This window comes from Rhinopithecus roxellana, chromosome 15 (assembly GCF_007565055.1).
Source record: "Rhinopithecus roxellana isolate Shanxi Qingling chromosome 15, ASM756505v1, whole genome shotgun sequence".
NCBI lineage: Eukaryota > Metazoa > Chordata > Mammalia > Primates > Cercopithecidae > Rhinopithecus > Rhinopithecus roxellana.
Window position 1 is genome coordinate 130309334 of NC_044563.1, and position 27964 is coordinate 130337297.

At 37.9% G+C, this 27964-nt stretch overlaps 1 protein-coding gene across 1 annotated transcript in view; it reads right to left on the reverse strand.

Annotated features, from left to right (window-relative positions):
- Positions 1-27964, reverse strand: part of DDX10 (DEAD-box helicase 10) — a 283829-nt gene that overhangs the window by 221537 nt on the left and 34328 nt on the right. The window contains exons 10-13 of the mRNA XM_010371338.2: positions 19820-19918; positions 10117-10204; positions 5853-5941; positions 2104-2569 (exon numbers count right to left, since the gene is read on the reverse strand). Coding sequence (XP_010369640.1) covers positions 2104-2569; positions 5853-5941; positions 10117-10204; positions 19820-19918 — 742 coding nt within the window. The remainder of the gene's footprint in view (positions 1-2103; positions 2570-5852; positions 5942-10116; positions 10205-19819; positions 19919-27964) is intronic.

A 27964-nucleotide genomic window follows, 5' to 3' on the forward strand; every position in this document is an offset into this window, starting at 1 on the left:
GCACATGTAGAGATGTTCCGTCATTAGGGAAATGCAAATTAGAACTGCAGTAAGGTATCACTACATGTCTATTAGAATGGCTAAAATTAAAAGACTGACAATAACATGTGCTGCCACGATGGGAGGCAACTCGAACTCCTATCCACTGCTGGCAGGAACATAAATTGGAAGAGCTGATTTGGAAAACAACTGGGGAGTTTCTCAAAGTTAAATATACACTTAACATATGTTCCCAGTAACCCTATTCCTGGAAAATAACCCCACTTGTTTCTCCGAGAAATGAGAAAATTATTTACATAAAAATATTTTTTATAATGATTTTTGTCATAATCACCAAAAACTGGAAACAATTAATGCCAATTTAAAGCTGAAGAAAACATATCATACATCCATACAATGAAATACTCAGCAATTAAAAGGAACAAACTACTGATACATGCAGTAACATTAAGCTAAATGAAAAAAGCCAGACACAAAAGGCTAAATACTGTATTATCCTATTTATATATCGTTCTGAAAAATGCAACAATACAGGGGTAGAAATCAGATCAGTGGTTGCCAGAGGCTGAGTGAAGGGTAAAGTAATTGCAAAGGGAATAAGAAATATTTTGGAGTGACGATGCTGTTCTATTCTTAATTGTGGTAATTATACAACACCATACATTTGCCAAAACTCAAACTGTAAATATTAAAGAGTTAGGATAATTTAGATAACTGATATACAGTAAAACTTTTTTAAAAGTTTAAAAAGTTGTTTTGCTATATACATTTTTCAAATGCCAGATGAGCTATTAGTACTTAGACACATGTCCTACTTATGTGAACTCATGGTATTATAAAATTATATCATTCCTTCTCATCTTAACTTGATGCTTTGGTTATGTTCATGATTCTTAGAAAGTGGTATACATAACAGTTAATACAGTGGCTAAATTATTTAAAACAAAAATCTAACTTCTTGTATTTAACTTCACTGATACTTAACTACAGACTTAAAATGATCTAATTTAAAGCAGGATGAGACAATACAGGATTATTGGACGACAGCAATGAGTATTAAAGTCAAAATAACTATGTTCGAATTCCAGCTTTGCCATTTACTACTTGTGTGCCTCACTACAGTATATTGTTTCTGTGCTACTGTTATTTTTTTTCCGTCACCTGTATAATGAGATAGTAGTAACGACCTCTGCAGTTATTTCAAGCACAAATGAGATAATGTTTAGAAAATGACTAACACATAACACATATAAAGAGTTCAATAAGTACATTTTCTAGGTTTTTAATTTTTGGTTACTTAAAGAAACACTTTTCTAAGTTTCAGTCAAAATCTATTATGTATTTCCTACTGTGAGTCTTGAAATTTTATTCAACATTGTAAAAAGAGTAAGAATCAAGCTCATTTTTTACTCAATTCCCTTTTAAAAAGATGATCAAGAATAGAAAGTAGAAAGGGGAATAAGAGAGAAGGGGAAACACACTTACTGTGCACCTACAAACGCATCCTAAAAAACAAGTGCTTTATCTAAATGGATTATTTCTTTTGTTCCTCCTAGAAGACGGCTACAGAGAAACAAAGGATTTACATGAAAACTTTTCATAAACATTCATAACTAGCCTTTAAAAAAGAACTGTTCAATTTCTATTTAAGATACTGGCTTGGTTCCCATAAACAAATGTCGCATTAAGAGTAAAACTTATGTTTAGAAAGATTTAAATAATTACAACTGTTCCTTAAAATTTACTCAGAAAGTAGTATCTTAAGAATTATAACGAAGGATCCTCATGCCATAAACCAAGAAACTTCATTGCCTTCCTTTGAGACATAATCGGCACTTTGGCAGCTTTTAAAACACAGCATCAGAAAACCAGTAAATAAGATTAACGTTGTTAACCTCTTAGAGCTCCCAAAGTTATGAAAAATATGAAAATTCACTGGCACTTACTCTGTGTTTAAATATGGGGGAAAGGAGGAAGAGTTCATTGCAAAGAAACCCGGCCTAAGTTTCTCTTAGTTTTCACTTTCTCTCAGTCCCCAAAAGGCAACAATAAGCACATAGTAAGACAATGTAATAGAAGACCCTCCACTGGGAGTAAACTTACTTGTAATGTTTTCTCCTCTTTAAGGTCCAATCCAAACACATTGTGCCGCTTCACCTTCAAGAAATCAGCATCTTCCTCCTCCTCATCTCTGTCCAGGAACTGCGTAGGAACTTCCTTGATCTTCTGTGCCTCACTGGTGTTAGGAAGAGATGGAGCTTGAGATCCTTTTGCTTTTGCCAGCTTCTCTTCCATTTCTTCTTCATCGTCTTCCTCTTTGTCCTGTTCTTCATCACCAGTATCATTATCCAGTCTGTGCTCTGTCCCTTCGAGTCTTTTTCCACCTTTCTGAAGGATGGACATTTTCTCATTGAAGTAGGCTCTAAATTCTTCCACTTCGTCATTGGTGAGGGAGGGAGCCCTTGGCTCAATTACTTTATCGGCTTGGCTCATTACCAATTCTTTGGTGGGTTGTTTCTGCATTTTCTGAAGAAATCTTATGCGTGGTGCCACAGCAAGACCAAGAGACCTTAAATATGGAAAAATGTGAAAATAGTCATCTCAACACTGATGATATGTTTATAGGTGTCATAGAAGAGTTTCTCAAGAGCAGAGAAACTCTTCCAGAGTTTTTTTAAAGAAAATGTTCCTGTAAGATATAACTCAATACTAACAGGTTAGTTGATGCAAAAAGTAAGGCAAAATACACTGAACACCTGTCAGAAAACATTTTAGACACTGTTTTTTCTTTTTTTTTTCTTTTTTTTTGAGACGGAGTCTCGCTCTGCCACCCAGGCTGGAGTGCAGTGGCCGGATCTCGGCTCACTGCAAGCTCCGCCTCCCGGGTTTACGCCATTCTCCTGCCTCAGCCTCCCGAGTAGCTGGGACTACAGGCGCCCGCCTCGACACTGTTTTTTCTTTAAGAGGGTAACATGGAACAAGACAAAGAGCACTGAACCAGAAACAAGATAACAGTTCAAGTACTAGACCTGCCAATTTCCAATTCAACTCTCTCAGCTTCAGCTTCCTTATAACATGGGGATAACAGTACCTGCCAGGCCTAACTCACATTTGCTGTAAAGATCCAATTAACTAACTACATAAAAGTACCTCATAAAATGTTAAGCACTAAATAAACCAGAGAAGACATGACCATGAAAGGACAAAACACAATTCTCTACAGAGAAAGAACTAGAATGTAGTCCCCATCTCCCTTCTTGAAACAGAATATGGCATAATCATTGCTATAAAAATGGATTTTATAAACCAAACACCAAAAAAAGAAATTAAAAAATCTTGTTTTCTCCATCAATGATCAATATTCAATTTAATATCATGTCTTTCCCAGCTTGGATCAAAGCTAATAGCTTTCATTAAGTTCTCACTGATCGATGAGAAATAAAATCCTAGATTTTATCAAGGATTGCTCTGAATAAACAGTAACATCATAACATGAATCCACTGTTCTTTTCCTATCTGACATGGTTCAAAGAAACTGAGAGATGTAACGTTGAGAAGCATGGATTCAAAAATAAGACTGCTGAGGTTCAAAATCTGGCTTCCACTTACTAGCTGTGAGATCTCAGGAATATGATTTAATCTTTCTATACAGGAGCTTTCCCATTTGCAAAACAGGATGCTAAGAGTACCTGCCTCACAGGGTTGTTTTAAGAATAAATTAGTTGACAGATGTAATGCACTTAAAACTAGTGCCTGGCATATAGACAACTATTGAGAACTTGATGTCATCACCATCACTACTGTTAGGGTTAGGATCATGAACTCATCCAGATAATTTCTCTCAATGTATTGCACTTACATTTTTATGTCTCTCTCAGCTACTAAAACTGAGTTTCTTGAAGGTAGCAGTACATCTTATACATCTACAATTTAACATATAGTACAATGATTTGCACATATTAGGTATTCAAAACATGTTTCTTTAGTAAAACTTTAAAACCTTTAACATATCTTAAATGGCACTGCTTTAGGTATCAAAGGCTTCTAAAGGAAATTACACACCTCAAGGAAACTACACAGCTAACTATCTACAAAAATTAAAATACCAAATTCAACTATACTAAAATCTGTTCTCAAAGTTAATTTTCTGCCTTCTCTAAGCACCACAAAAAGCAAAAGTCATCAACTACCAATAGATAAAATTTACTGGAATCTATTCCAACAAATGGTCCCCTAAATATGGCCTACACTATTAAAGACCTGTGCCTTTCCTATCTGCTAATATCCCAGGTAGGTCAAGTCAGAAAACCAGGACAAAAATTCACAGGGAGCCAAAAGTCAGCTAATAACCTAAGCCATGGATCATATTCAGAAATAATAAAACTAGGAACTGGTATATAAACATGAGCAAAAAACAACATGCTATCCATGGCACGTGGTTTTCCATCTATCACTTAAATGGAAAGCTGGCAGCCCTACACTGCTATAAAGCAATTTAAAAGGTCCAAAAATGTAGTAACTGACATATACCTGTTATGGTAAACATACAGTCTAACAAAGAATAGAAAACAGCAGCTCACTCAGATATATGTTGTAGTTAGACTCAATTTAAAGGTAAAGGCACTCAAATTCCTAAGAGCAAGCCAAACATACAGACCTTGCCTTATAATCACGTATTTCACCATAGTCTGTGAAATTTCATGCTGATATTCAAAGTATGATTATCTCAAAGGTGCTTCCGTAAGATTATGTCAATGTTTTTACCACTCCCACAGGTAGGAGCCCACTGAAGAATAAACATTCCTCCTTTATAGGTCAAAAGGTTAAAACAAAAAACCTGGCCAGGCGCAGTGGCTCATACCTGTAATGCCAGCACTTTGGAAGGCTGAGGCGGGGGGATCACTTGAGCCCAGGAGTTTGAAACCAGCCCGGGCAACATGGCAAAACCTTGTCTCTACGAAAAATACAAAAAGACTATCCAGACATGGTAGTATACAACTGTAATCCCAGCTACTCAGGAGGCTGAGATGAGAGGATCACCCAAGCCTGGGATGTCAAGGATGCAGTGAGCCATGATCACACCACTGCACTATGGCCTGGGTGACAGAGTAAGACCTTGTCTCATCCCCCCAAAAAATCCCTCAAATACTAAGCCAAAACAAAACCAACCATTCTGTTTCATACAATAGTAACCTCAGTTACCAAAAAAGGGGCATCTTGCCATAGTAACTGTTAGTACCTGTTAGAAACACCAAGACAGGAGGAATATTCAGGCAGTAAGCAATAGAGGAAAACAACCTAACTTAAGAAGAATCAGCAAAAGAGACTCACATCCAAAGCACAAAATGTCTATGATAATCCAGGCAAGAGTTTCAGAGAACAAGAGAACTACAGAAGACACAAAGATTTCAAAGAATGCTTATTGGTTGCTCTCCATCTCCTTTGAGATCAAACTATAGGAAAGAGCCAATGTCACTTTAAGGAATTGATACCTACAAATAACAAACTGCTCCCTGATAATAAGAACTGAACACTGAACGAATTTTCTGCCAGGCTGATTTCATCTTTTCCACTGCGAATCTTTAACAAACAGATTCGTTTAACATAAGGCAGAGTGGTTTAAACTAAGAATCTCAGAGAACCAGGTTTCAAACAAATTCTTTCTGGCCGGGTGTGGTGCCTTATGCCTGTAATCCTAGTACTTCAAGAAGTTGAAGTGGGTGGATTGCTTGAGCCCAGGAGTTTGAGACCAGCCTGGGCAACATAGCAAGATCCCATCTCTAAATTAATTAATTAATTAACTCCCTCTAACTTTGAGGATTCACTATTACAACTATATTATGAATACTTACAGGGCATATTCAGGTATAGGTAACTTGCTCACATCAAATACTTCTTTATCCTTCATCAGATATACCGATCGTATATAGGAGACAAAACACTGTAAATTAAGAGTTTGAAAAGTATAATATAATAGCAATTAAAAATGAGTTTAGACTACAATATAAGAAAATTAACCAATGGGATAAATTCAATAGTACTGAAAAACCACAAAACAGTTCAGTATATCTCCATTCCATACACACATGAAAACCTACCTTTTAGAACTGTAATATGAGAAAAAAACTTTGCATTTGGTTTCATAAAGCCAACCTAACCCAGAATATCTTCTTTCCAAAAAGCTACTCTAATAGTCAGTATAATTCCATTACAATAAGGTACACCATTGGGAAAATATAGGCTTTGGAATAATATAGATATGGAATCTATTCAGAGCTCAAACTCTTACGGAGCAAATTTCTCATTTCTCTACATGTCAGTATCCTCATCTATCAAAAAAGAGATACATTACCTTCTACTTAGAGTGTTATGAGAATAAAATTAGAAAAATGCACGTAGATACCTAGCATATCTTCTAGAATATAGTAACAAATGCTAGTTAGTGATAATTTTTTTATTGTTGTGTCAAAAGATAAGTTTTTCAATGAAATAAAATTTTACATATTGAGATTTAATAAAACCATGTCAGGAAAAACTTTATTGCTAAAGCTTTTCCTTTTTATGATTTCAAGTAATTCATCATTAACTTGGAATATTTTCTTCTGTTCCTGTTTAAAAAAAAACAAACAAACAAAAACTATCTTCATACTAGAGTTACAAAAACCAGAATATAAACAGGGTCCTGATCCTTTATCAATTGGTCAAATAAACAGGTAACAAAACACAACTAAGTAATTTTTTATTTTTAAGTTGACTTTTGTAAAGTATATTTAGTTCCTGTTTGCATACTTCCTAAATTTCACATTTTATCTAGCTTTACAATAATCCTTTCTACCCAACTAATCTCCAAACCATTTTCTATCTCCATGGGCATAAAAAACAATGAATGACACCAGTTTAAAAATAATTTTTTCCCTACAATCATCCACAAGCAACCATCTCAGTTGCTTATCACTTTTATTCTATCCAGATTATAATCAAAACCTAGAAGATCACTTCTATGAAACTAGATAGCTTGCTGCTGCTGGCAACACAGTTAGCCATTCTGTTAAACCATGCGTGACAACCAATAAACCACATCATTTATTTTAACGTGCTTTTCTATTATCAGTGTTCTGGAAGACTTATCTATTGTATGCACAAACCAGTGAAACAACATCTTTCCAATGTTTCATATTTTCTGATAGATAACTGAATGACCTCCTAGGCCTGCAGTAAGTCATGACATACCAAAATTAATCTAATATTTTAATGTGTGTACTACTTCCAAAGCTCCTAGAAGATTTTAACTGCAAGTTTGAAGGATGTTTGCTAGAAAAAACATGCACACGTTTGCATGCCCAAAATTTTTAAGAAAAATGAATATTAACAATTTGTTCGAAGATCCTTTAATGAAAAGGTTCTCAGGTAAAGTAAGCTTATAGAAGTCCAACTTGGTATAGCTTACTATTTGATGCTCTCATATTTTGGAATGAATTTCTCCTGATATAACACAGTAGGTCTCAAGAAAGCTAGACGAGACCTGGATTTCGGTCTCAGGTCTTCCACTTAATAACTGCTACCCTAGACAATTTTTTTTTTTTTTTTTAAGACAGAAACTCACTCTGTAGCCCAGGCTGCAGTGCAATGGCACAATCTTGGCTCACTACAACCTCTGCTTCCAGGGTTCAAGCAATTGTCATGCCTCAGCCACCCAAGTAGCTGGGATTACAGGCATGCACCACCACACCCAGCTAATTTTCTTGTTGTTGTTTTTAGTAAAGACAGGGTTTCACCATGTTGGCTTGGCTGGTCTCAAACTCCTGGCCTCAAGTGATCCACCCATCTCAACCTCCCAAAGTGCTGGGATTATAGGCGTGAGCCACTGCACCCAGTCATCCTAGACATTTTTTAATTTTCAAGCTAGCATTTATCCATCTGTACAGTCAAATCAATACCACCTACCTCATTGGTTGCCAGGAAGATTAGGTGACAATGCATGTAAAACAGTTTTGTCATAACTAAGTACCTGGCACACAGTAAGCACTCAAATTTTAGCTTCATCATTAATGTTATTCTAAGCACACCAATGATAATTTGCTAAAATATAAAATACGTTAGCAAAAAATTTAAGATCTCTTCTTTAAATAAAACTTACTTCTGGCTGGGCGCAATGGTTCACACTTGTAATACCAGCACTTTGGGAGGCCGAGGCAGGCAGATCACTTGAGACCAAGAGTTTTGAGACAAGCCTGGCCAACATGGTGAAACCCCGTCTCCACTAAAAATACAAAAAATTAGCCCGGCGTGGTGGCGGGTGCCTGTAATCCCAGCTACTCAGGAGGCTGAGGCAGGAGAATCACTTGAACCCAGGAGGCGGAGGTTGCAGTGAGCTGAAATCGTGCCATTGCACTCCAGCCTGGGCAACAAAAGCAAAACTCTGTATCAAACACAAACAAACAAACAAACAAGTTTACTTCTTTGCCAGGAATAACAGTTTCAAAACCATCACATAAAAGCCTAACTATTGAATGTTTTTCTGCTCAGGCTACTCCATCAACTTAGGGTGAGCTTTCTACTCTTCTTTATTTTCTTCCTCCCACCTCATCTATCTGCTGAAATAGAATCCAACCTCTGAGTTCCTACTCTCTGGCTCATTGTTGATATGCTATGGGAGATGCAAAGATTCTTGTAAATGCAATAAATGGCAGTAAAGGACAGGTGAAAATGATAGGGACTCAAATATCTGTTGATTCAAAGATTAGATAGATTGGAAAGCACAATGAAAAATAACTTCGCATCTTCCTTTACCAAAGAATCTACTGTGGGATATTCTAAAATCTTTAAAAAAAAACAAAAAAAAAGTTTAACTAAAATAGATTTCTCACCACAAGTATGTGAGGTAATACCTTCGCTAGTTAGCTTCATTTAGCAATTACATAATGTATATTTGTTTCAAAATATGTTACATACCAGAAATATGATTTATCAATTAAGAAAAATAAAACTGCCGGGCGCGGTGGCTCAAGTCTGTAATCCCAGCACTTTGGGAGGCCCAGACAGGAGGATCACGAGGTCAGGAGATCAAGACCATCCTGGCTAACACGGTGAAACCCCATCTCTACTAAAAAATACAAAAATCTAGCTGGGCGAGGTGGCGGGCGCCTGAAGTCCCAGCTACTCGGGAGGCTGAGGCAGGAGAATGGCATAAACCCGGGAGGTGGAGCTTGCAGTAAGCTGAGATCCGGCCACTGCACTCCAGCCTGGGCGACACAGGGAGACTCCGTCTCAAAAAAAGAAAAATAAAACTAAAGATTGACTTCTTTATGTATCTGCTAACCAAGATCTTTAAGTCCAGAGACGTAATTGGGGAACATTAAGTCATATTCATAGGTTAAAATCTCATTTCTGAAGATAATTTCGCTCGAGTTCTATGCTTTCTAGAAATTCAGTCTAATGTAGGAAGATATTAATCTCACAGTCAAGAAAGTACAATCAGGAGTTACAGCAATTTTACAAAAGAAATAAAACTTAACAATGTTATCAAGTATTAGAAATCAGGCCACTGTGCATCCAAAAAATCACATTTGAGAGGATTTTCCATATGTCTTTGACAAAACTAAAGATGACGTTCCCTATCTATACATAAAAAATATTTTTCAAAATTCTGAAGAATAAGCTAGACTGGCCATAGTGGCTCATGCCTGTAATCCTAGCACTTTGGAAGGCCGAGGCGGGTGGATCACCTGAGTTCAGAAGTTCCAGACCACTCTGGGCAACATGGAGAAACCCTGTCTCTACTAAAATACAAAAAAGTAGCCAGGTGTGGTGGTGGCGCACACCTGTAGTCCCAGCTACTCAGGAGGCTGAGGCACAAGAATCACTTGAGCCTAGGAGGCAGAGGTTGTAGTGAGCTGAGATCATGCCACTGCACTCCAGCTTGGGCTACAGAGTGAGACTCCGTCTCAAAAAAAAAAAAAATACATATATATATATATATATATGCTAGACTTATCTATCAGCAAATTACACTGCTTGAATATCTGAAGTACAAACATGCAACCGAGAAGTAGCAGAAAATGATAAACTTTATTGTTTTTCCATTCAATGAAAGTATCCAATTGAAAAATGACTTACCCTTTGAGCTCTTTCTTTTAAATCTCGATCTTGAGCTAGAAAAGATTCCAATTTTTTCTGGACATCAATAAGTTTTTCTGGATTGATTCTTTGTAACAAAAAGATAAAGATTAAAATAAGACATCTATAAGCTTTTCTGGATGGATTCTTTGTAACAAAAAGATGAAGGTTAAAATAAGGTATCTCAAAGTTGGAGACTAAAAATAGCAGCATTTTCCTATTTTCCTCAATATTTTTAAATGTATAACTATTTCTCATCTATAAATCAGATTAGATGGAAATTAAACTAGACACAAGTTTGACACTCTTACCTACTATGAATAACACAGGAGAAATGACATGTCAGACAGTTTCTCTAAACATCCCATGCTGAGTGAGATACTTGGATTAACACCACAGTTAGCATTGGCTACTTAACAGATAGAAAGTAGTCTCCCACGAGAGATCCATTCTATATGAAATGGAATAAATGAAATTTAATTTTTTTTTAAGAGGTCTCACCCTGTTCCCTCAGTGAGGCTGGAGTGTAGTGGTGAAATCACAGCTCACTGTTACAGGTGTGAGCCACCATGCCTAGCCCTAATGTCATTTTTATAAATATTTGTTTCAGCCAAATATCATAAAATCAATTTCAAATAATAAACAAGTAGCCAAAGACTGCAGTGATTTCCTTATTTAGAAATCAGGCATACTATAACAGAGATGGTATTTAACTCTGCCCAGAGAAGCTACAGGAAAAGAAAAAAAAATGTTACAGAGGTCTAGGCTTCACAAGAGACCTCACTGTTTCCCTGATTTTAGGCTAAACCACATTGTTCAGGCCAGGATGGTGATAGGTGGCGGCAGGTAAGATTGTGTGTGTTTTTTTGTTTGTTTTCTTTTGTTTTTTGAGACATAGTCTCGCTCTATTGCCCAGGCTAGAGTGCAGTGGTGCGATCTCAGCTCACTGCAAGCTCTGCCTCCCAGGTTCACGCCATTCTCCAGCCTCCCGGGTAGCTGGGACTACAGGCGCCCACCACCACGCCCGGCTAATTTTTTTGTATTTTTAGTAGAGACGAGGTTTGACCGTGTTCACCAGTATGGTCTCGATCTCCTGGCCTCGTGATCTGCCCGCATCAGCCTCCCAAAGTGCTGGGATTACAGGCATGAGCCACCGTGCCCAGCCATGACTGTTTTCACTTAATTTTATTACAAAAAATTTCAAAATACACAAAAGAAAAGGTAGAGACTTTCACTCAGCTTCAACAATTACCAAGTCATAGTCAATTTTGTCTCTTCTACATCCTCAACACTCCTCCCTGAATCTAACCGCTCTCCAAATTATTTTTAGGCAAATGAAGCCAGGGTGTTTCAATAGCCCCAGTACAAGTAAGATTCTGATGGATTCCACTGATGCTGAATGTACACATCCTTAGAGACAGGACAGCACAACTCTCTGAGATGGCTATACAACCCCAAAAGTAATTCCATCCAAGAGGTTTAATTCTTTCAATCAGCAGTGCTTCCTGAAGTTAACAAGTTCTCCATCTCATTTTCTCCACTAATAGTCTTCAGAAAAGGCCATTTAAGACTTGAGAAAAAAAAAAAAAAAAAAGAGTCAGACTTCTGATATCCAGTACCCTATGGATGGAGGTTGGAAGTCATCACTCCATCACAACAACAAGTAAAAAGTAGAACAGACTGGAAAAAAAAGAAATCAACAACTCTTCTTTTATCCATGATAAATATGGAGGACACAAGACAAACCACAGTCCCCTACACAGGAAAGAGAGAGGTGAGTACAGGGAGTCACCGCTTACTTCAGCTGAGTCATAAGCAGAAACAACAGGGGGAGCCAGTGCCTGGGTGGGAGACCCTCAACTGTAATTGATAAAACCTGCTGGAGCCTCGGTGTGGACAAGTCTGAGAAGTAAAAACTCCAGGAGGACCCATTCATAGGGCAGCCCCACACACACAAGTTTTACCCCAGGAGCTCAACTAAGTTCTCACGGTAAATATCAGAAAAATTCCCTCATGCTTTCAGCAAAACAAGTGGAAAATGAACCACTTTGAAATATGCCTGAGCACTCTGCTCTTAACTAGTTTCTCCTGAGGGTGGGCGTCGTTAATGAGAGCCAAGCTTCCTAGGGTTTTATCTGAGCCTAACTGACCTTGGGGGAGGGAAATGCCCAACTCTAGCCATCCTTTCCCACTTAATTTGGGGTGGTGGGAAGGCAGAGACTGAAAAGAATTTGTAAAGTTCACAGTCCAGAGGCATAGGCTCACTAAAAGACTGAGACCTACTATAGGTCTTAGGAATGCTTCCGCCACAGCCCCCACTGCCTCACACCTTACCACCACAGCACTAACATCACTAAAGGCCTATTGACAGCAATTCTTTTTATAATACCTGGTACATCATATCTATCATAAAAAAAATTACAAGGCATACTAAAAGCAAAAAACATAATTTGAAGAGACAGAGTAAAGCATCATAACCAGACATGGCAGGGATACTGGAAGTATTAGGCCAGAAATGTAATTTAAAATAACAGTGACTCATATGCTAAGGATTCTAACAGATAAAACAGGCAGCATGCACAGATGAGAAACATAATCAGAGAGATGGAAATCCTAAGAAAGAACCAAAAAGAAATGCGAGAGAACAAAAAGAACTGCAACAGAAATGACTAATACCTTTGATAGGTTTATTACTAGATTGGACACAGCTGAGGAAAGAATCTCTGAACTTGATAAAAACCTCCAAACCTGACTGAAAACAACACAACAGAACTTCAATGACTACGGAACAACTATGAAAAGTGAATATATGCACGATGGGAATATCAGAAAGAGAAGAGAAACAGAAGCAATGCTTCAAACAGTAATAACTCAGAGTTTCCCCCAAATTAATGTCAGACACTAAACCACAGATCCAAGAGCCCAGAAAGCTCCACACAGGATAAATGCCCAAGTGAGAGGGGGAGAGACAGAGGGAAAAAGAGAGAGACTGAGACTATACCTAGGCATATCATTGTCAAACTCAGAAAATTAAATATTTTTTTAATCCTGAAAGAAGTGGGCGGGGGGCACCTTACCTATAGAGGAACAAAGACAGGAATTACACCTGATTTCTCAGATACCATGCAAGCAAGGAGAGAGTGGAATGAAATATTTAAAGTGTTGAGAGAGAAAAACCACCAGCCTAGAACTCTGTACCCCACAAAATTATCCTTCAAAAGTGAAAGAGAAACACTTTTTCAGACAAACAAAAATTGACAAAAATTATGTCCAGTAGAATTGCCTTGCAAAATATGTTTAAAAGTTATTTAGAGAGAAAAAACATAAGTCAGAAACTCAGATCTTCATAACAAAGGAAGAGCACATCAAAGGAATAAATGATGGTAAAATAAAATTTTTCTTATTCTTAATCTGTTTTTTCAAATTAATAGCCCCAGCGTGTTTAATTATGTATATTTATGTGTATGCGCTTATGTATGCTTTATATAAGTGAAATGAATGACATCAATGATACAAGGGACAGGAGGGATAAATCAGAATTATAAGGTACTCACACTACCTGTGAAGTGCTGTAGCATTATGTCATTATTTCAAAATGGGCTTGGATTACTTGTAAACGTATACTGCAAAAACATTAGAGCAATCACTAAAAAAAAGTGAAAAACAAAAAACACAAACTGGTATGCTAAGGAGAGAAAGCAATCATAAAATGCTCAGAATCACAAGAGGCAGAAAGAGAGGAGACGAAAAAAGAACAGGGCAACAAACAAAAAACAGTAACAGATACATTAGATATTCATCCAACCATATCAATAATCACTTTCAACATCAATAGCCTATCATCCAACCATATCAATAATCACTTTCAACATCAATAGCCTATCATCCAACTATATCAATAATCACTTTCAACATCAATAGCCTAAATGCATCAGTTAAAAGAGATGTTGTCAGAGTGGATCAAAAAACAAGACCCAACTATATGTCGTCTACAATAAACCAACTTTCCCTATAAAGACACATAAATTAATAAAAGTGGTTTGATAAAAATATATCATGCTAACACTAATCAAAAGAAAGCAAAAACAGCTATATTAATGTCAGAGCAGACTTCCAAGGAAGAAACTTCTCAGGGATAAATGGCATGACATCATGATAAAGAAGTCAATTCTCCAAAAAAGCAACAATCCTTAATGTATAGGCTTCTAACAATAGAGCATCAAACTATGTGAGACAAATACTGATAAAATTACAACCAGAAAGATGAATCCACTATTATAATTAGAGACTTCAACACCCTTCTATCAGCAATAGACAAATCCAGCAGGCAGAAAGTGTCAGTAAGAACACAGTTGAACTCAACAATACCATCAATCAACTGGACACAATAGACATCTAGAGACTACTTTATCCAACAACATAATACACATCTTCTCAAGCTCACATGGAACATTCACCAAAATAAAACACATTCTGGGCCATAACACACATCTTAACAAAATTAAAAGAATATAAATCATACAATATCTGCTTTCACACCACAATGGAATTAAACTAGAAATAAGAGAGGCCAGGGGCAATGGCTCACACCTGTATTCTCAGTACTTTGGGTGGCTGAGGTGGGCAGATCACCTGGGGTCAGGAGTTCGAAACCAGCCTGGCCAACATGGCGAAACCCCATCTCTACTAAAAATACAAAAATTAGCTGGGCGTGGTGGCCCATGTCTGTAATCCCAGCTACATGGGAGGCTGAGGCAGGAAAACCACTTGAACCCAGGAGGTGGAGGTTGCAGTGAGCCAAGATTGTGCCACTGCAGTCCAGCCTGGGTGACACAGCAAGACTCTGTCATAACATAACATAACATAACATAACATAACATAACATAACATAACATAGAAATAGCAGAAAGGTAACTGGAAAATTCTAAAATACATGGAGATTAAACATACCTCTAAATAACACAAGTCAAAACAAAGTATTTTAAAATTTCTCTTGAATTAAACAAAAATGAAAATAACTTAGCAAAATTTGTGGAACGCAACAAGAGCAGTACTTAAGAGGGAAATTTATAGCATTGAATGCATATACAGTCATGGGCCACATAATGATGTGTCAGTCAGTGATGGACTGCATATACACCAGTGGTCTCATAAGACTGTAATGATGGCCAGGAGCAATGGCTCACACCTGTAATTCTAGCACTTTGGGAGGCCGAGGCAGGAGAACTGCTTGAGCTCAGGAGTTCGAGATCTGCCTCAGCAACATAGGGAGACCTTGTCTCTACTAACAATAAAACAAATTAGCCAGGCATGGTGGCACAGGCTACTCAGGAGGCTCATTTAAGCCTGGGAGACTGAGACTGCAGTGTGCCAGTGAAGCTGAAAAATTTCTATCACCTAGTGATGTCGCACCATCATAACACTATAGGGCAATACATTATTCACATGTTTATGGTGATGCTGGTGTAGGCAAACACACTGCACTGCCAGACATATAAAAGTATGGCACTTACAATTACACATGGTACATAATACTTGAAAATGATAAAACAACTATTACTGATTTATTCACTACACTTTTTACTATTTTACAGTATTTTCCTTCTACTTATAAAAACACCCTCAGGCAGGTCCTTCAGGAAGTACTGCAGAAGGAGGCATTGTTATCGTAAATGATGACAGCCCCGTGTGTGTTATTACCCCTGAAAGCCTTCCAGTGGGGCGATGTGAAAATGAAAGACAGTGATACTAATGATCCTGACCCTGTGTAGGCCTAGGCTCATGTGTTTGTGTCTCCATTTTTAACAAAAAAGTTTTAAGGGAAAACAAATATTTTTAACCAAAAAAAAGCTTGTAGAGTAAGGATATAAAGAAAATATTTTTGTATAGCTGTATAATGTGGGCTTTAAGCTAAGTGTAATTACAAAAGAATCAAGAAGCTAAGAGTTTGTAAAATAAAAAAAGTTACAGCAAGCTAAGGTTAGTTACTGAAGAAAAAATGTTTAGTGTAGCCTACGTGTACAGTGTTTACCAAGTCTACAGTTGTATACAGTAATGTGCTAACTCTTCACATTCACGCACCACTCACTGACACCCAGAGCAACTTCCAGTCCTGCAAGCACTGTGGTAAGTGCCCTATGCAGGTATGCTTTTTATCTTTTAAACTGTATTTTTACTGTGCCTTTTCTATGTTTAGACATGCTTAGATACACACCTACCATTGTGTTAAATTGCCCACAGTATTCAGTGTACAGCATGTACAGTATTAATGCTGTACAGGTTTGTAGCCTAAATGCAATAGGCTATACCATATAGCCTAGGTATGTAGTAAGCTATACCATCTAGGTTTGTGTAAGTGTAGTCTATGATGTTTATACAAGGATAAAATTAATGATCCCTTTCTCAAACTTATTCCCATAATTAAGCAACATATGACTGTATTAGAAAGAAAGTACCTAAAAATAACTCATCTACAGTTCCAACTTGGGAAACAGAAAAGGGGTAAATTAAATCAAAAGCAAGCAGAAGAAATAAGAACTAGAGTAGAAATGACTGAAATTGAAAAAAGGAAACCAATGGGGGGGAAAAAATTAAATCACAAGCTGGTCCTTTAAAAAGAATAAACAACTAAAAGAAGTCATAAGCCTATAACCATACTAAGAAAACAAAAGGACACAAGTTATTATTGGAAAAGAAAGAAAGAGTATCATTACAAATCCCATGGACATTAAAAGCATAAAAAGATTATGAACACCTCTATGCCCACATATTTGACAGCCTAGATGAAATGGACCAATTCCTTGAATGACAAAATCTTACAAGAAGTAAACACTCTCAATAGGCTACTATCTATTAAAGACATTGAATCAATAATTTATAACCTTACAAAACAGAAATCACCAAACCCAGACGGGCTCACCCATAAATTCTACCAAACATTTAAGAAAGAAATACCAATTTCCTATAATCTCTTTCAGAAGACAGAGTCAAAGGGAATACTTCCTAACTCATTCTATGAGGCCAATATCACTTTAATACCAAAACCAGACACAGACATTACAGGGGAGAAAAAACTAAAGACCAATATCACTCATGATAGATGCAAAAGTCCTCAACAAATACAAAAAAACCTACGGCTAATATCATACTTCATGGTGAGAAACTGGAAGCTCTCCTGCTAAGATCAAGATGTCCCCTCTCACCACTGCTGTCCGACATCATTCTAGAAGTCCTAATTAATGCAGTAAGACAAGAAAACGAAATAAAAGGCATACTGATTAGGAAAGAAATAAAACTGGCTTTGTTCACAGATGCATGATCATCTATGTAGGAAATAGAAAAGAATGGACAAAGAAACTACTAGACTAATAAGCAATTATAGCAAGACTACAAGATTGAAGATTAATATACAAAAGTTAATTACTTTCCTGTTTTCATCACAAATGAAAAAGGGAACATCACTACAAATCCCACAGACATCAAAAGGATAAAAAGACTACTATGAACAAATTTGGGAGGCCAAGACAGGCAGATTGCTTGAGGCCAGGAGTTCAAGCCAACATGGCAAGACCTCATTTCTACTAAAAATACAAAATTTAGCCAGGCACGGTGGCACATGCCTGTAGTTCTAGCTTCTTGGGAGGCTGAGGCATGAGAATTGCCTGAACACACGAGGTAGAGGTTGCAGTGAGCCAAGATTGCAAGACTGCACTCCAGCCTGAACAACAGAGCAAGACTCTGTCTAAAAAAAAAAAAGAAAGAAAAGAAAGAATACTATGAACACCAATTTACCAGTAATAAATAAGTTGAATTTGAAACTAAAAGCAATACTATTTACATTATTAGCACTCCCAAAAATGAAACTTAGGTATAAATCTAACAAAATATTAGCAAATTAAATCCAACAAGGTACAGAAATAATTATACATCATAACCAAGTGACATTTATTCCAGGAATGCAAGGCTAGTTTAACATTTAAAAAGAAAAAGACCTTAATGTACTCCATCACATCACTAGGCTAAAAAAGAAGAAAAAAAAAATCGCATGGTCTCCTCAGACTAAAAAAAAAAAATTTTTTTTTTTTTTTTTTTTTTTTTTACAAAATCCAATATCCACTCATGATCTTTTTTTTTTTTTTTTTTTAACTCAGTAAACTAGGAATAGAGGACAATTTCCTCACCTTGATAAAGAATATCCACAAATGCTGGCAAGAATGTGGAGTAACAGGAACTCTCATTCATTGCTGGCAGGAATTCAAAATGGTGTCGCCACTTTGGAAGACAGTTTGGCAGTTTCTTAGAAAATGAAACATATTTTTACCATCTGGCCCAGCAATCATGCTCCTTGGTAATATCTATCCAAAGGAGTTGAAAACTTACGTCTACACAAATCTTCACATGGATGTTTATAGCAGCTTTACTCATAACTGCCAGAACTTGGAAGCAATTATGATGTCCTTCAGGGTCAGGCGTGGTGGCTCACGCCTGTAATCCCAGCACTTTGGGAGGCCAAGGAGGGTGGATCATGAGGTCAGGAGATCGAGACCATCCTGGCTGACATGGTGAAACCTCGTCTCTACTAAAAATACAAAAAATTAGCCGGGTATGGTAGTGGGCGCCTGTAGTCCCAGCTACTCGGGAGGCTGAGGCAGGAGAATGGCGTGAACCCGGGCGGTGGAGCTTGCAGTGAGCCGAGATCATGCCACTGCACTCCAGTCTGGGCGTCTCAAAAAAAAAAAAAAAAAAAAAAAGATGTCCTTCAGACCTTTGAAAGCTGAACGTTAATCCAATATCCACTAGTTATAAGACTTAGGTAAGATTAAGGGAACTGCTGACAAGAATCTAATTGTGGCTTTTTGGTTTTAATATTACTGATGTGATTTTACATATTTTTATTAAGGGAATGAAAAGATCTTTTCTCTTCCTGAGCTATCTTTAACCCTGTATTTAGTAACCTATAAATGACATCCTTTATATAGCACTTTATTCTCCCTGACCCATCAGAATTCAGACAACTTACTAGCTTTTATGGCAATCTGGTTATTTGCATAAAATCAATACAAGTCTGTCCTTTTTATAACCAGGCTACAGTTGGTTATATAAACAAGGTCAAAACAAAACAACCTTAAATGCATACTACTAAGTGAAAGAAGCCAATATGAAAAGGCTAGGTACTGTATAATTACAACTATAATATATGACATTCTGGAAAGAAACCTATGGAGACACTAAAAAGATCAGTAGTTGTCAGAGGTTCAGGGGGAGGGGAGAGGAATAAACAGGTAGAGCACAGGATTTTTAGAGCAGTGAAAATGCCGTATGATATTAAAATGGTAGATATGCATCATTACACATTTGTGCAAGCACACAGAGTGGACACCACCAAGAATGAACCCTAGTGTAAACTATGGACTTTGGTGAAAAACGTCAACGTAGGTTCATCAATTGTAGCAGGTGTACTCTGGTGGGGGATGTTGATAACGGCAGAGGCTGTTCATGTTTGGGGAATGGGCTATATGAGAACTCTATCTTCCTCTCAATTTTCCTGTGAACCTAAAACTGTTCTAAAAAGAGCCTTTTGATAAAAGTCAAACCAGGCAGTCGAAAAAATTACGGGGAGGAGGGAATTAGGTGCACATAATTAAGCATAACAATTTCATGCCCTCATTTTCCTAAAAACATAAAGACAACAAGTAGGTCTTACTTGATTTCCTTCACAGGTACTTTCTTCTGAAGAAGCTGCTGCACCATAGCTTTTTCTGAGGGAAGCAAAATTAATAAAGCTTCACCATCCTCTTTGTACCTAAACAAAAAGAAACAAAAACTTTAACACATCAATGTAATCTGCATTTTACATTGTAACAGTGTGATGAATAGGTAAACATGGAAACCAGTTCATCTAACCATTAAATATCAGAGACTGGCTTTTAATCTCTAATAACAGAAAACTAGGACTCTGAACACCTCATATCATTTTCATCACTAGTTATCATTCCTAGTGACTTTCAGGCTGTTCCACAGAAGATGATCTAAATTCTAAGAAAGAAATCAATTAAAGAGATTTTCTTAAATAGCTCTCTATCCATATAACAAGGAGACAATTTCTCACTCAAGCCACTAGAGAGGATCATAATAAAGTTAATCTCTGAATAAATATGGCACCCAATATATACTTTTTAAAAAAATCAATTCCTTTTCCTGGGGGTTTTATTTACACTTTGGAAGTAAAATCGTCCTGAAGCATTAGTTATAAGAAATAGATTTGTTCGGCCAGGCGCGGTGGCTCGTGCATGTAATTCCAGCACTTTTGGGAAGCCGAGGCAGGTAGATAACCCAAGGTCAGGAGTTTGAGATCAGCGTGGCCAACGTGGTGAAACCCCATGTCTACTAAAAATGCAAAAATTGGCTGGGCGTGGTGGCGGGTGCCTGTAATCCCAGCTACTAGTGAGGCTGAGGTAGGAGAATTGCTAGAACCCAGGAGATGCAGGTTGCAGTGAGCTGAGATGACGCCACTGCACTCCAGCCTGGGCAACAGAGCAAGACACCGTGAAAGGGAGGGGAGGGGAGGGGAGGGGAGGGGAGATCTTATTCCATGCTGCATCTTCAGAAATTTGTACTGACATGGGCCACAAAACATCCTGTAGTTACTAAGCTTCTTGTGCTACTTGCATACAGATTTTCCCAATACCTTAATGTCAGCCATTACATACAAGCAGTAAAACAGAGAACACAATTGGATACTTGGAGAAATTTTTTAAATAAAAAGAAGAAAAAATCTCAAAACACTCTCACCAGGATTCATACTGTAAAATGTGAGGAGCAAATAAACCTTTTACTGAGAAACTTTGTTGTGGGCATAAACTGTAAAGAACATAAAGAAACAGAAGATGAAAATCCCTGTCTCCAGTGATCTAATGTTCCTGTTAACCAGAAAAAACAAACACACAGGCAAGAGTCAAGAGAACAGTCACAAAACAGTAAATAAGTAGATGCAAAAGGACAACCACAGGCAATAAACACCACCAACTCAGAAAGGAAAAGAGGCCACTCGGGGTTAGCCAGAGAAAAACAAAAATATGTCACAGAGTATGAAATGAAATTTCAGGTGGGCCTTGAAGATGGAAAAGAGTTTAAAGCTATCCCCCTGGGCAGTACTGGACTAAACCATCCATGCAGCCAGAAGTCATTAGCATCTAAAGTGGTGAAGAGAATAAGGTACTACAAAGGAGGAGAATGGCATAAACAAGGGAGTGGAAGCCAGAAAATACAAAGAAAATGTATTAAAGAGTGAACAAGAAAAAGAGAAATTCCACTGAAGCCAGGGTACACAAACAGCAGGAAAGATTGCTAGAAAGGTACATTAGAGCCTGTTTTCAGAGGCCCCAGAATGTCTCTGCATACAGAGACTGAATACCACCAACAGGTAAGTAGAATTTTATCATCAAATTCTGGAAGGAAAAACTGGCTTTGACATACTAAGAGGTGGCACTCCTGGAGAAACTAACATCTAAACTGAGACCTAAAGAATAATTAGGAATTAATCTGACATTAGGGGAAGGGATATAGATGGGGTAGTCGAGTTTTCCATGGGCTAAGGCACCATTCGAGAGTCCATTGGATACTTTCATCTTCTTCATGCCTACTTGCTTTTCTAGTCAACAGAGGGGACAGAGTGATGCTGAACATACAATTTACTACTTTCACCAATTATCTGTTTAGAACTGAAAGACTAGTACCAAATACCTTCCTCATAGTATTTTAACACAGAATAATATGACTCACTTCATCTTCGTTCACTAAAAAAAATTATGAATTTAAAGCAGACCCCTAAGCAGTATGGGACCAAACCATGTGTGAAGGCAGCATTTACTACTACATGAAGCAGTGAGGTGACACACTGAGCAGACAAGTTAATGGAGAGACGTTATGTCTGAAGCTCCCAGACTCCACCAAGGAAAGATTACAGGTCCAAAGAGGACAGGAATCAGTTAATGCTAACTCCTAAGCAGTATACTTCCAAAATGCCCTTGAGGCAGCCAGACTCTTGAGGTTAAGCGAATTACCTTCAGAAGTAGAAAGGCTTATTCTGTCTGGAACCATTAGGAAGGAGGAGAACAGTGCGTTGAGGGCTACGCAACAGTCAACCCTTTTAATACTCTACATTCAAGTTCAGGGATGGCAAGATGAAATAAATAGGCCCACAAATCTACATAGGGCAAGAACTGTGGCAAAGAGGTAAGAGAACCTAGGAGATCAAAAAGGCATTCACTCAATGTTCTCTCATGTTCCAACGGACTCCTAGAAAGGAATAATAAGGCTAGTCACACCTCTGTTCATCTCATCTACTCATTCCCAGGGAGAACCTGGGAGGATGAGTCAGGACTAAAGTCACAAAGGGCCCATGATCAAACCTTTTAAAGCCTCAGCTAACAGAATATATGTAGAAGGCTACACAAGGTTAAGACAAATAGCAACAGCGGAATTTTAGAAGAAAAAGACTCCCAATGGAAAATGGAAAATGGAAAATACCCAAAGTCAAATCCATAAGGCAAGTACCCATTAAAAAGATCATTGGCCATTTTACCTATTTTACATTACACACATCTTTTCCCTGAAACAACATAAACCACAAGTTATCTCCCACACGCTAATACCAAAAGTTCCCCAGTAAGCTTTTATTCTAGAATAAAAGCACTTTTTAAAAGAAGGCATAAGTACATTTCACTTTTTAAAAAAATGCTTGCAAGAATACAGTCTATTTACCCATGAGTGAGCTTTTAGATTTCAAAAGCAATATTCAAGGCCCAAGGCTAAACACATAAGAAATAAGCGTTCTTCATAAGATCTACACTTTAGGCCAGGCACGGTGGCTCACGCCTGTAATCCAGCACTTTGGGCGGCTGAGGCAGGTAGATCACGAGGCCAAGAGATCGAGACCATCCTGGCCAACATGGTGAAACCTCAACTCTACTAAAAATACAAAAATTAGCTGCGCATGGTGGCACATGCCTATAGTCCCAGCTACTGGAGAGGCTGAGGCAGGAGAATCATTTGCACCTAGGAGGCAGACATTGCAGTGAGCAGAGATCACACCACTGCACTCCAGCCTGCAAACAGAGCGAGACTCCGTCTCAAAACAAAAAAAAGATCTACACTTCAAAACTACATTTAGACATATTTGTTTTCAAAACATATTTATTTCAAATTGATAAACTGTATTTATCATGTACAACATGATGTCTTAGAGTATATACACATTGTGGAATAGTTAAGTCTAGCTAATTAAAATATGTATCACCTCACAGAGTTATCATTTTTGTGTAGAGAACATTTAACATCCACTGTCAGCATTTTTCAAGAATACAATACAGTATTATTAACTAGTCACCATGACAAATTATTTTAAGAGACAGTCTAGCCACCTGATAAAAAGCATCTGAAACAAAATTTCATTTTCGCCATCAGTATCAATACTGAATTTATGCAGCTCTTCCAAACTTATGAAGAATTTTTTTGTATTAATATATAAATTTGCAGATCTTAAAAGCAAGCAACCAGCAGGAAGTAGCAATACAAAATAGTATTCCTGAGAGCCCAGGAGGTTGGCCTAAAATCAGCTACTTACTAAATATCAGAGACTTTAAACTTCTAAATCCACTACTTTTTCAGTTATATCAGGATTCCCTCCAGAAACAAGAATACTCAACAGATTGGTCATGATTGTCTAGCTGATATCAGGAAGCTTATCTCCACATCCTGCAGCTCACTAGTATTTCTAGTTAAAACAGGAATCCAGACCATTGGCTTGGGTATACAAGGTAATTCTTCCCCTGAAATAACCTTCAAACAAACTAGAGCCAGAGGCAGGAAAAAAGCCCTGCCATTCTGGCAATAATTTGCCTTCTACCCATGAGCTAATAATCTTTAACTACTCAAACTCAGATTCTCCAACACATCAACTCCATTCTAGTTGGGTCTTTAATTGTCCCTTAAACTTTGCTCATTCATCCTTTCCACTATCATCCTACCATGGTCTGTGATATGCCATTCACAACTGCCTAGCCACCCTCAGTTCTCTTAGCCTGGTTCTCCATGTTACAAGTCAGGTTACAGAAAGTTTATTTATAACAATCCCATTTTTGTAACTAGAAAAATTATACACAGATGTACAAGAAAAAAACATTTCTAAGTGGTGGATTTTAGGTGACTTTAATTGTTTTGTCATTATAGTCTACTCTAGAATCTGTATAGTGAATAAGCATTATTTTTGTAATACACGTTATTAAAAATAAGTTTTTTAAAAAACAATGCTTTTAAGACCTACATCTTTTGTTTCACTCCTACCTCATTTAACATACATCCTAGCACTACTAATATTAGTATATTTCCTTATCTTCCTTATCTTGATTATTAAATTTGAGGACATGTATACATTTGTCATGTGTCCTTAACACATGTACAACAAATATTTGTGAGTGAACACTAGAAGCTTTATTAGCAGATAAAACTCTAGACTTGACCAGGCACGGTGGCTCACGCCTGTAACCCCAGCACTTTGGGATACCAGGCAGATGGATCACTGGTCAGGAGTTGAAGCCCAGCCTGGCCAACATGGTAAAACCCCATCTCTACTAAAAGTACAAAAATTAGCCAGGTGTGGTGGCGCACCCTGTAGTTCTAGCTACTTGGGGGGCTGAGACAAGAGAATCACTTGAACCCAGGAGGCGGAGGTTGCAGTGAGCCAAGATCACGCCACTGCACTCCAGCCTGAGCAATAGAGCAAGACTCAGTCACCAAAAAAAAAAAAAAAACACCAGATTTAGTCAAAAGAACTGGGTTCTAGTCCTGTTATACTATTAGCTGTGTAACTTCAGATAAAATAAATCACTATTTACTACATTTTCTTATTTCTACATTATACAATTGACTGATTTATGTCCCTTTAGGATCTAAAACTACAACTCTGACTACTGATTTGCTAGTCACTGCTCACAATACAACAATCAAGAGGTGGAGAAAGGGAGACATTTGTTGGTTACGCTCTACTATTGCACAGTCCTCTCTTTTTCCTGCCCTGTATCTCCTTCTATTCTCCCTGTACCTCAGCCTTACCTGTGACAACCATCCCCAAGATTTCACGTCACTGGGGGAGAACAGTGCAGTCTGTTATGCACATGCAGAAAGACAGCCATAAGGGATCTGAGTCCAACTGTTCTGTTCCTCCTGCACAACATGGTACAAAGGAGAGCTTATTCCAGGAAAAAGGTTATCTCTGACTTACAGAATGTCTGAAGATTCTACACTAGATTTAAAAAAGGAAAAAAGAACAGGTTTGGAAATATTCTGGGGAAAAGAAAGTCATCTACACCGTAAGACCTCAAATAACACACAGGTATACCATGTCAGGCCCAACAGTGACAAATGAAGTTCACCGTAAGTAATTAGAAAGAAACCAAGCTGGCTAATACATATTGCATGGAAAGCTTCTAGCAAACTGATTAAGAACAAGGATTTATGGGGTTCACAGAGAAAGGGTAGAAATCATTAAATCCTATCAACTTTGTCTCCAGAAAAGATTTTTTTTTTTTTTTTAAAAAAAAGGCTAAATTGTAACAGATTAAGAATAAAAAGAAACCTCAAATGAAAGCAGTACTGATACTACCTAAAATTATCCTTCCAGGAAATAACAGAGTTAGATACGATTAACCCCATTTTACCAGAGAACAAGCCGAGGCTTAGAGAAGTTAAAGACTTGTCCAAGGGTACATGGTCATTAGGTGACAAAGTCAAATTCAAACCTCACATTCCTGACTTTCTAAAGGCAGTGATGGAACAACTACAGGATGTCTATCTCTCATAGTCCAAAGAAAGAAAACGCATACACTCTTAGTTTGTCTTCATGACCACAAATGTCAACAAATTTAAAGACATCTACCTTTCTTCTCCCAGTAACTGGCTCTCATGCATTCTAGAAGCCCTGCATGGGAGCAGCAGGGCTGCTCCATTAGATGTAATCCATTAGATGTAAACAGCTGGATCAGGGCACAACTGGCAAGAATGAGTTCTAGAGTCAGAAAGACCTAAGCATAAATCCCAGGCCTGGTACTCACTAAACTGAGAAATTGTAGACATAATCTACCTTAAAGTCACTGAGAAAGAGTTTCCTAATACGAGAACCTCTTTCATGAGTTGTTTGATGAGCTAGAGTTCATTCATACAAATATTTACTGAGTTTGGGAAGTAAAAGGCTAAACCACAGTCGACTCATTCTCTGTGCAGTACAGGGGTGGGAGGTAGGAAAGAGGATGCCCTGCGCTCTCTACACCCCAATAAAAGTGATATGGTCAAATCTCCGAGAAAACATTAATGACAGATCTCCAGGGAAACAAACATTTGCTAGGTGAGAGTTCTCACCTATGAGAGGCTTTTAATAGGATGTACCACGGCTGTTCACAATTTATGGATTTGAAAGTATGCTTCTCTGGTGGGCTTTGTAACCAAGTATACAAATAGTCCATCTATGCAAGTGTCCATCTAAGCTACACATTATTTAGAGCCTTCTATGTTAACCTGGGTCAGAGGTTGCCCTAATTTGGCAAGAAAATAACCAGGGAGCTATAATGGAGATCCCACACCTCTTCCTATTTCACCTCTACCTCAGGATTGCTTTTATCCTTGTAATCAGTGGTAAAATTCAATGTTGGGTGTGGTAGGCAGCTTATAAAACAACTCCCAATAATCTGCACCTCCTGGTATTAACACCCTTGTGTAGTTCCCCAACAAGGAATAAAACTGACATGCAACCACCGGGATGTTACATGAAAGATGGACTGCGACTTCCAAGTCTAGGTCATGAAAGACATTACTGCTTTATCTTCCTCTCCCTCAGTTATCATCTGCCCTCTCTGAAGAGGTCAGTTACCATGTTGTGGCTATCCTGTGAAGAAGACCACATGAAAAGGAACTGAGAGATGCCTCTGACCAACAGCCAAGGAGGAAATGAATCTGGAAACAACTATGTGAATAAATCTGAGAATGAATGCAACCCTAGTTGAACCTTAAATGACCATGTGACACCTTCATTACAGCCTTGTGATAGACTGAGATCCAGAGGACCCAGATGAACCACACTGGCTGGGTTCCTGACCCACAGAAGCTGCAAGATAATAAATGGTTATTGCGATAATAAATGGTTACTGCTTTAAGCCACCAGGCCATAAGTCAATTTGTTACACAACAATAAATTAACATATTAGGATAATTAACATATTAGGTAAGATCTGATTCATGAGTCTGAATCACTATCTCAAATGTCTAACTACATGTCAGGTCCTGTTCTAAGCACTTAGGGTATATCAGTATACTAGACAAACATTGCTGCCTTTATGGAACTTACAATCAAGGTGAAAAGCAATGTAAAAATACGCTAAGTAAATATTCTAGTATATTTGAAGGTGATAAAGGACTTTGGAAAAAGGAATGTCGAGCCGGGTAAAAAGGAGTGGTAGGGGAGGGTAAGGAAGACAGGATGTGGATACTTGAGGAAAATGCATTCCAGCAGAAAAGACAGAGCGCCAGTACAAAGGCCCTACCGGCAAAAGCATGCCTGGCACATACAAGAAACAGCAAGACCAGTATGGAGCACAGAGAACAAGGGGAGAATACTAGGAAACTGGAGGGAAAGGGATTAATAGTTTAGGCCCGGGGGCCATTGGCTTTCACTCTGAGTGAAATGGTATACCATCAGAGGAGTGATATAATCCGACTTATGTTTTAGAAGGAACACTCTGCCTGCTGTATTGACTAGACAGGAGAATAATGTGGGGGGGCACCCCTATTCCCAAGGGAT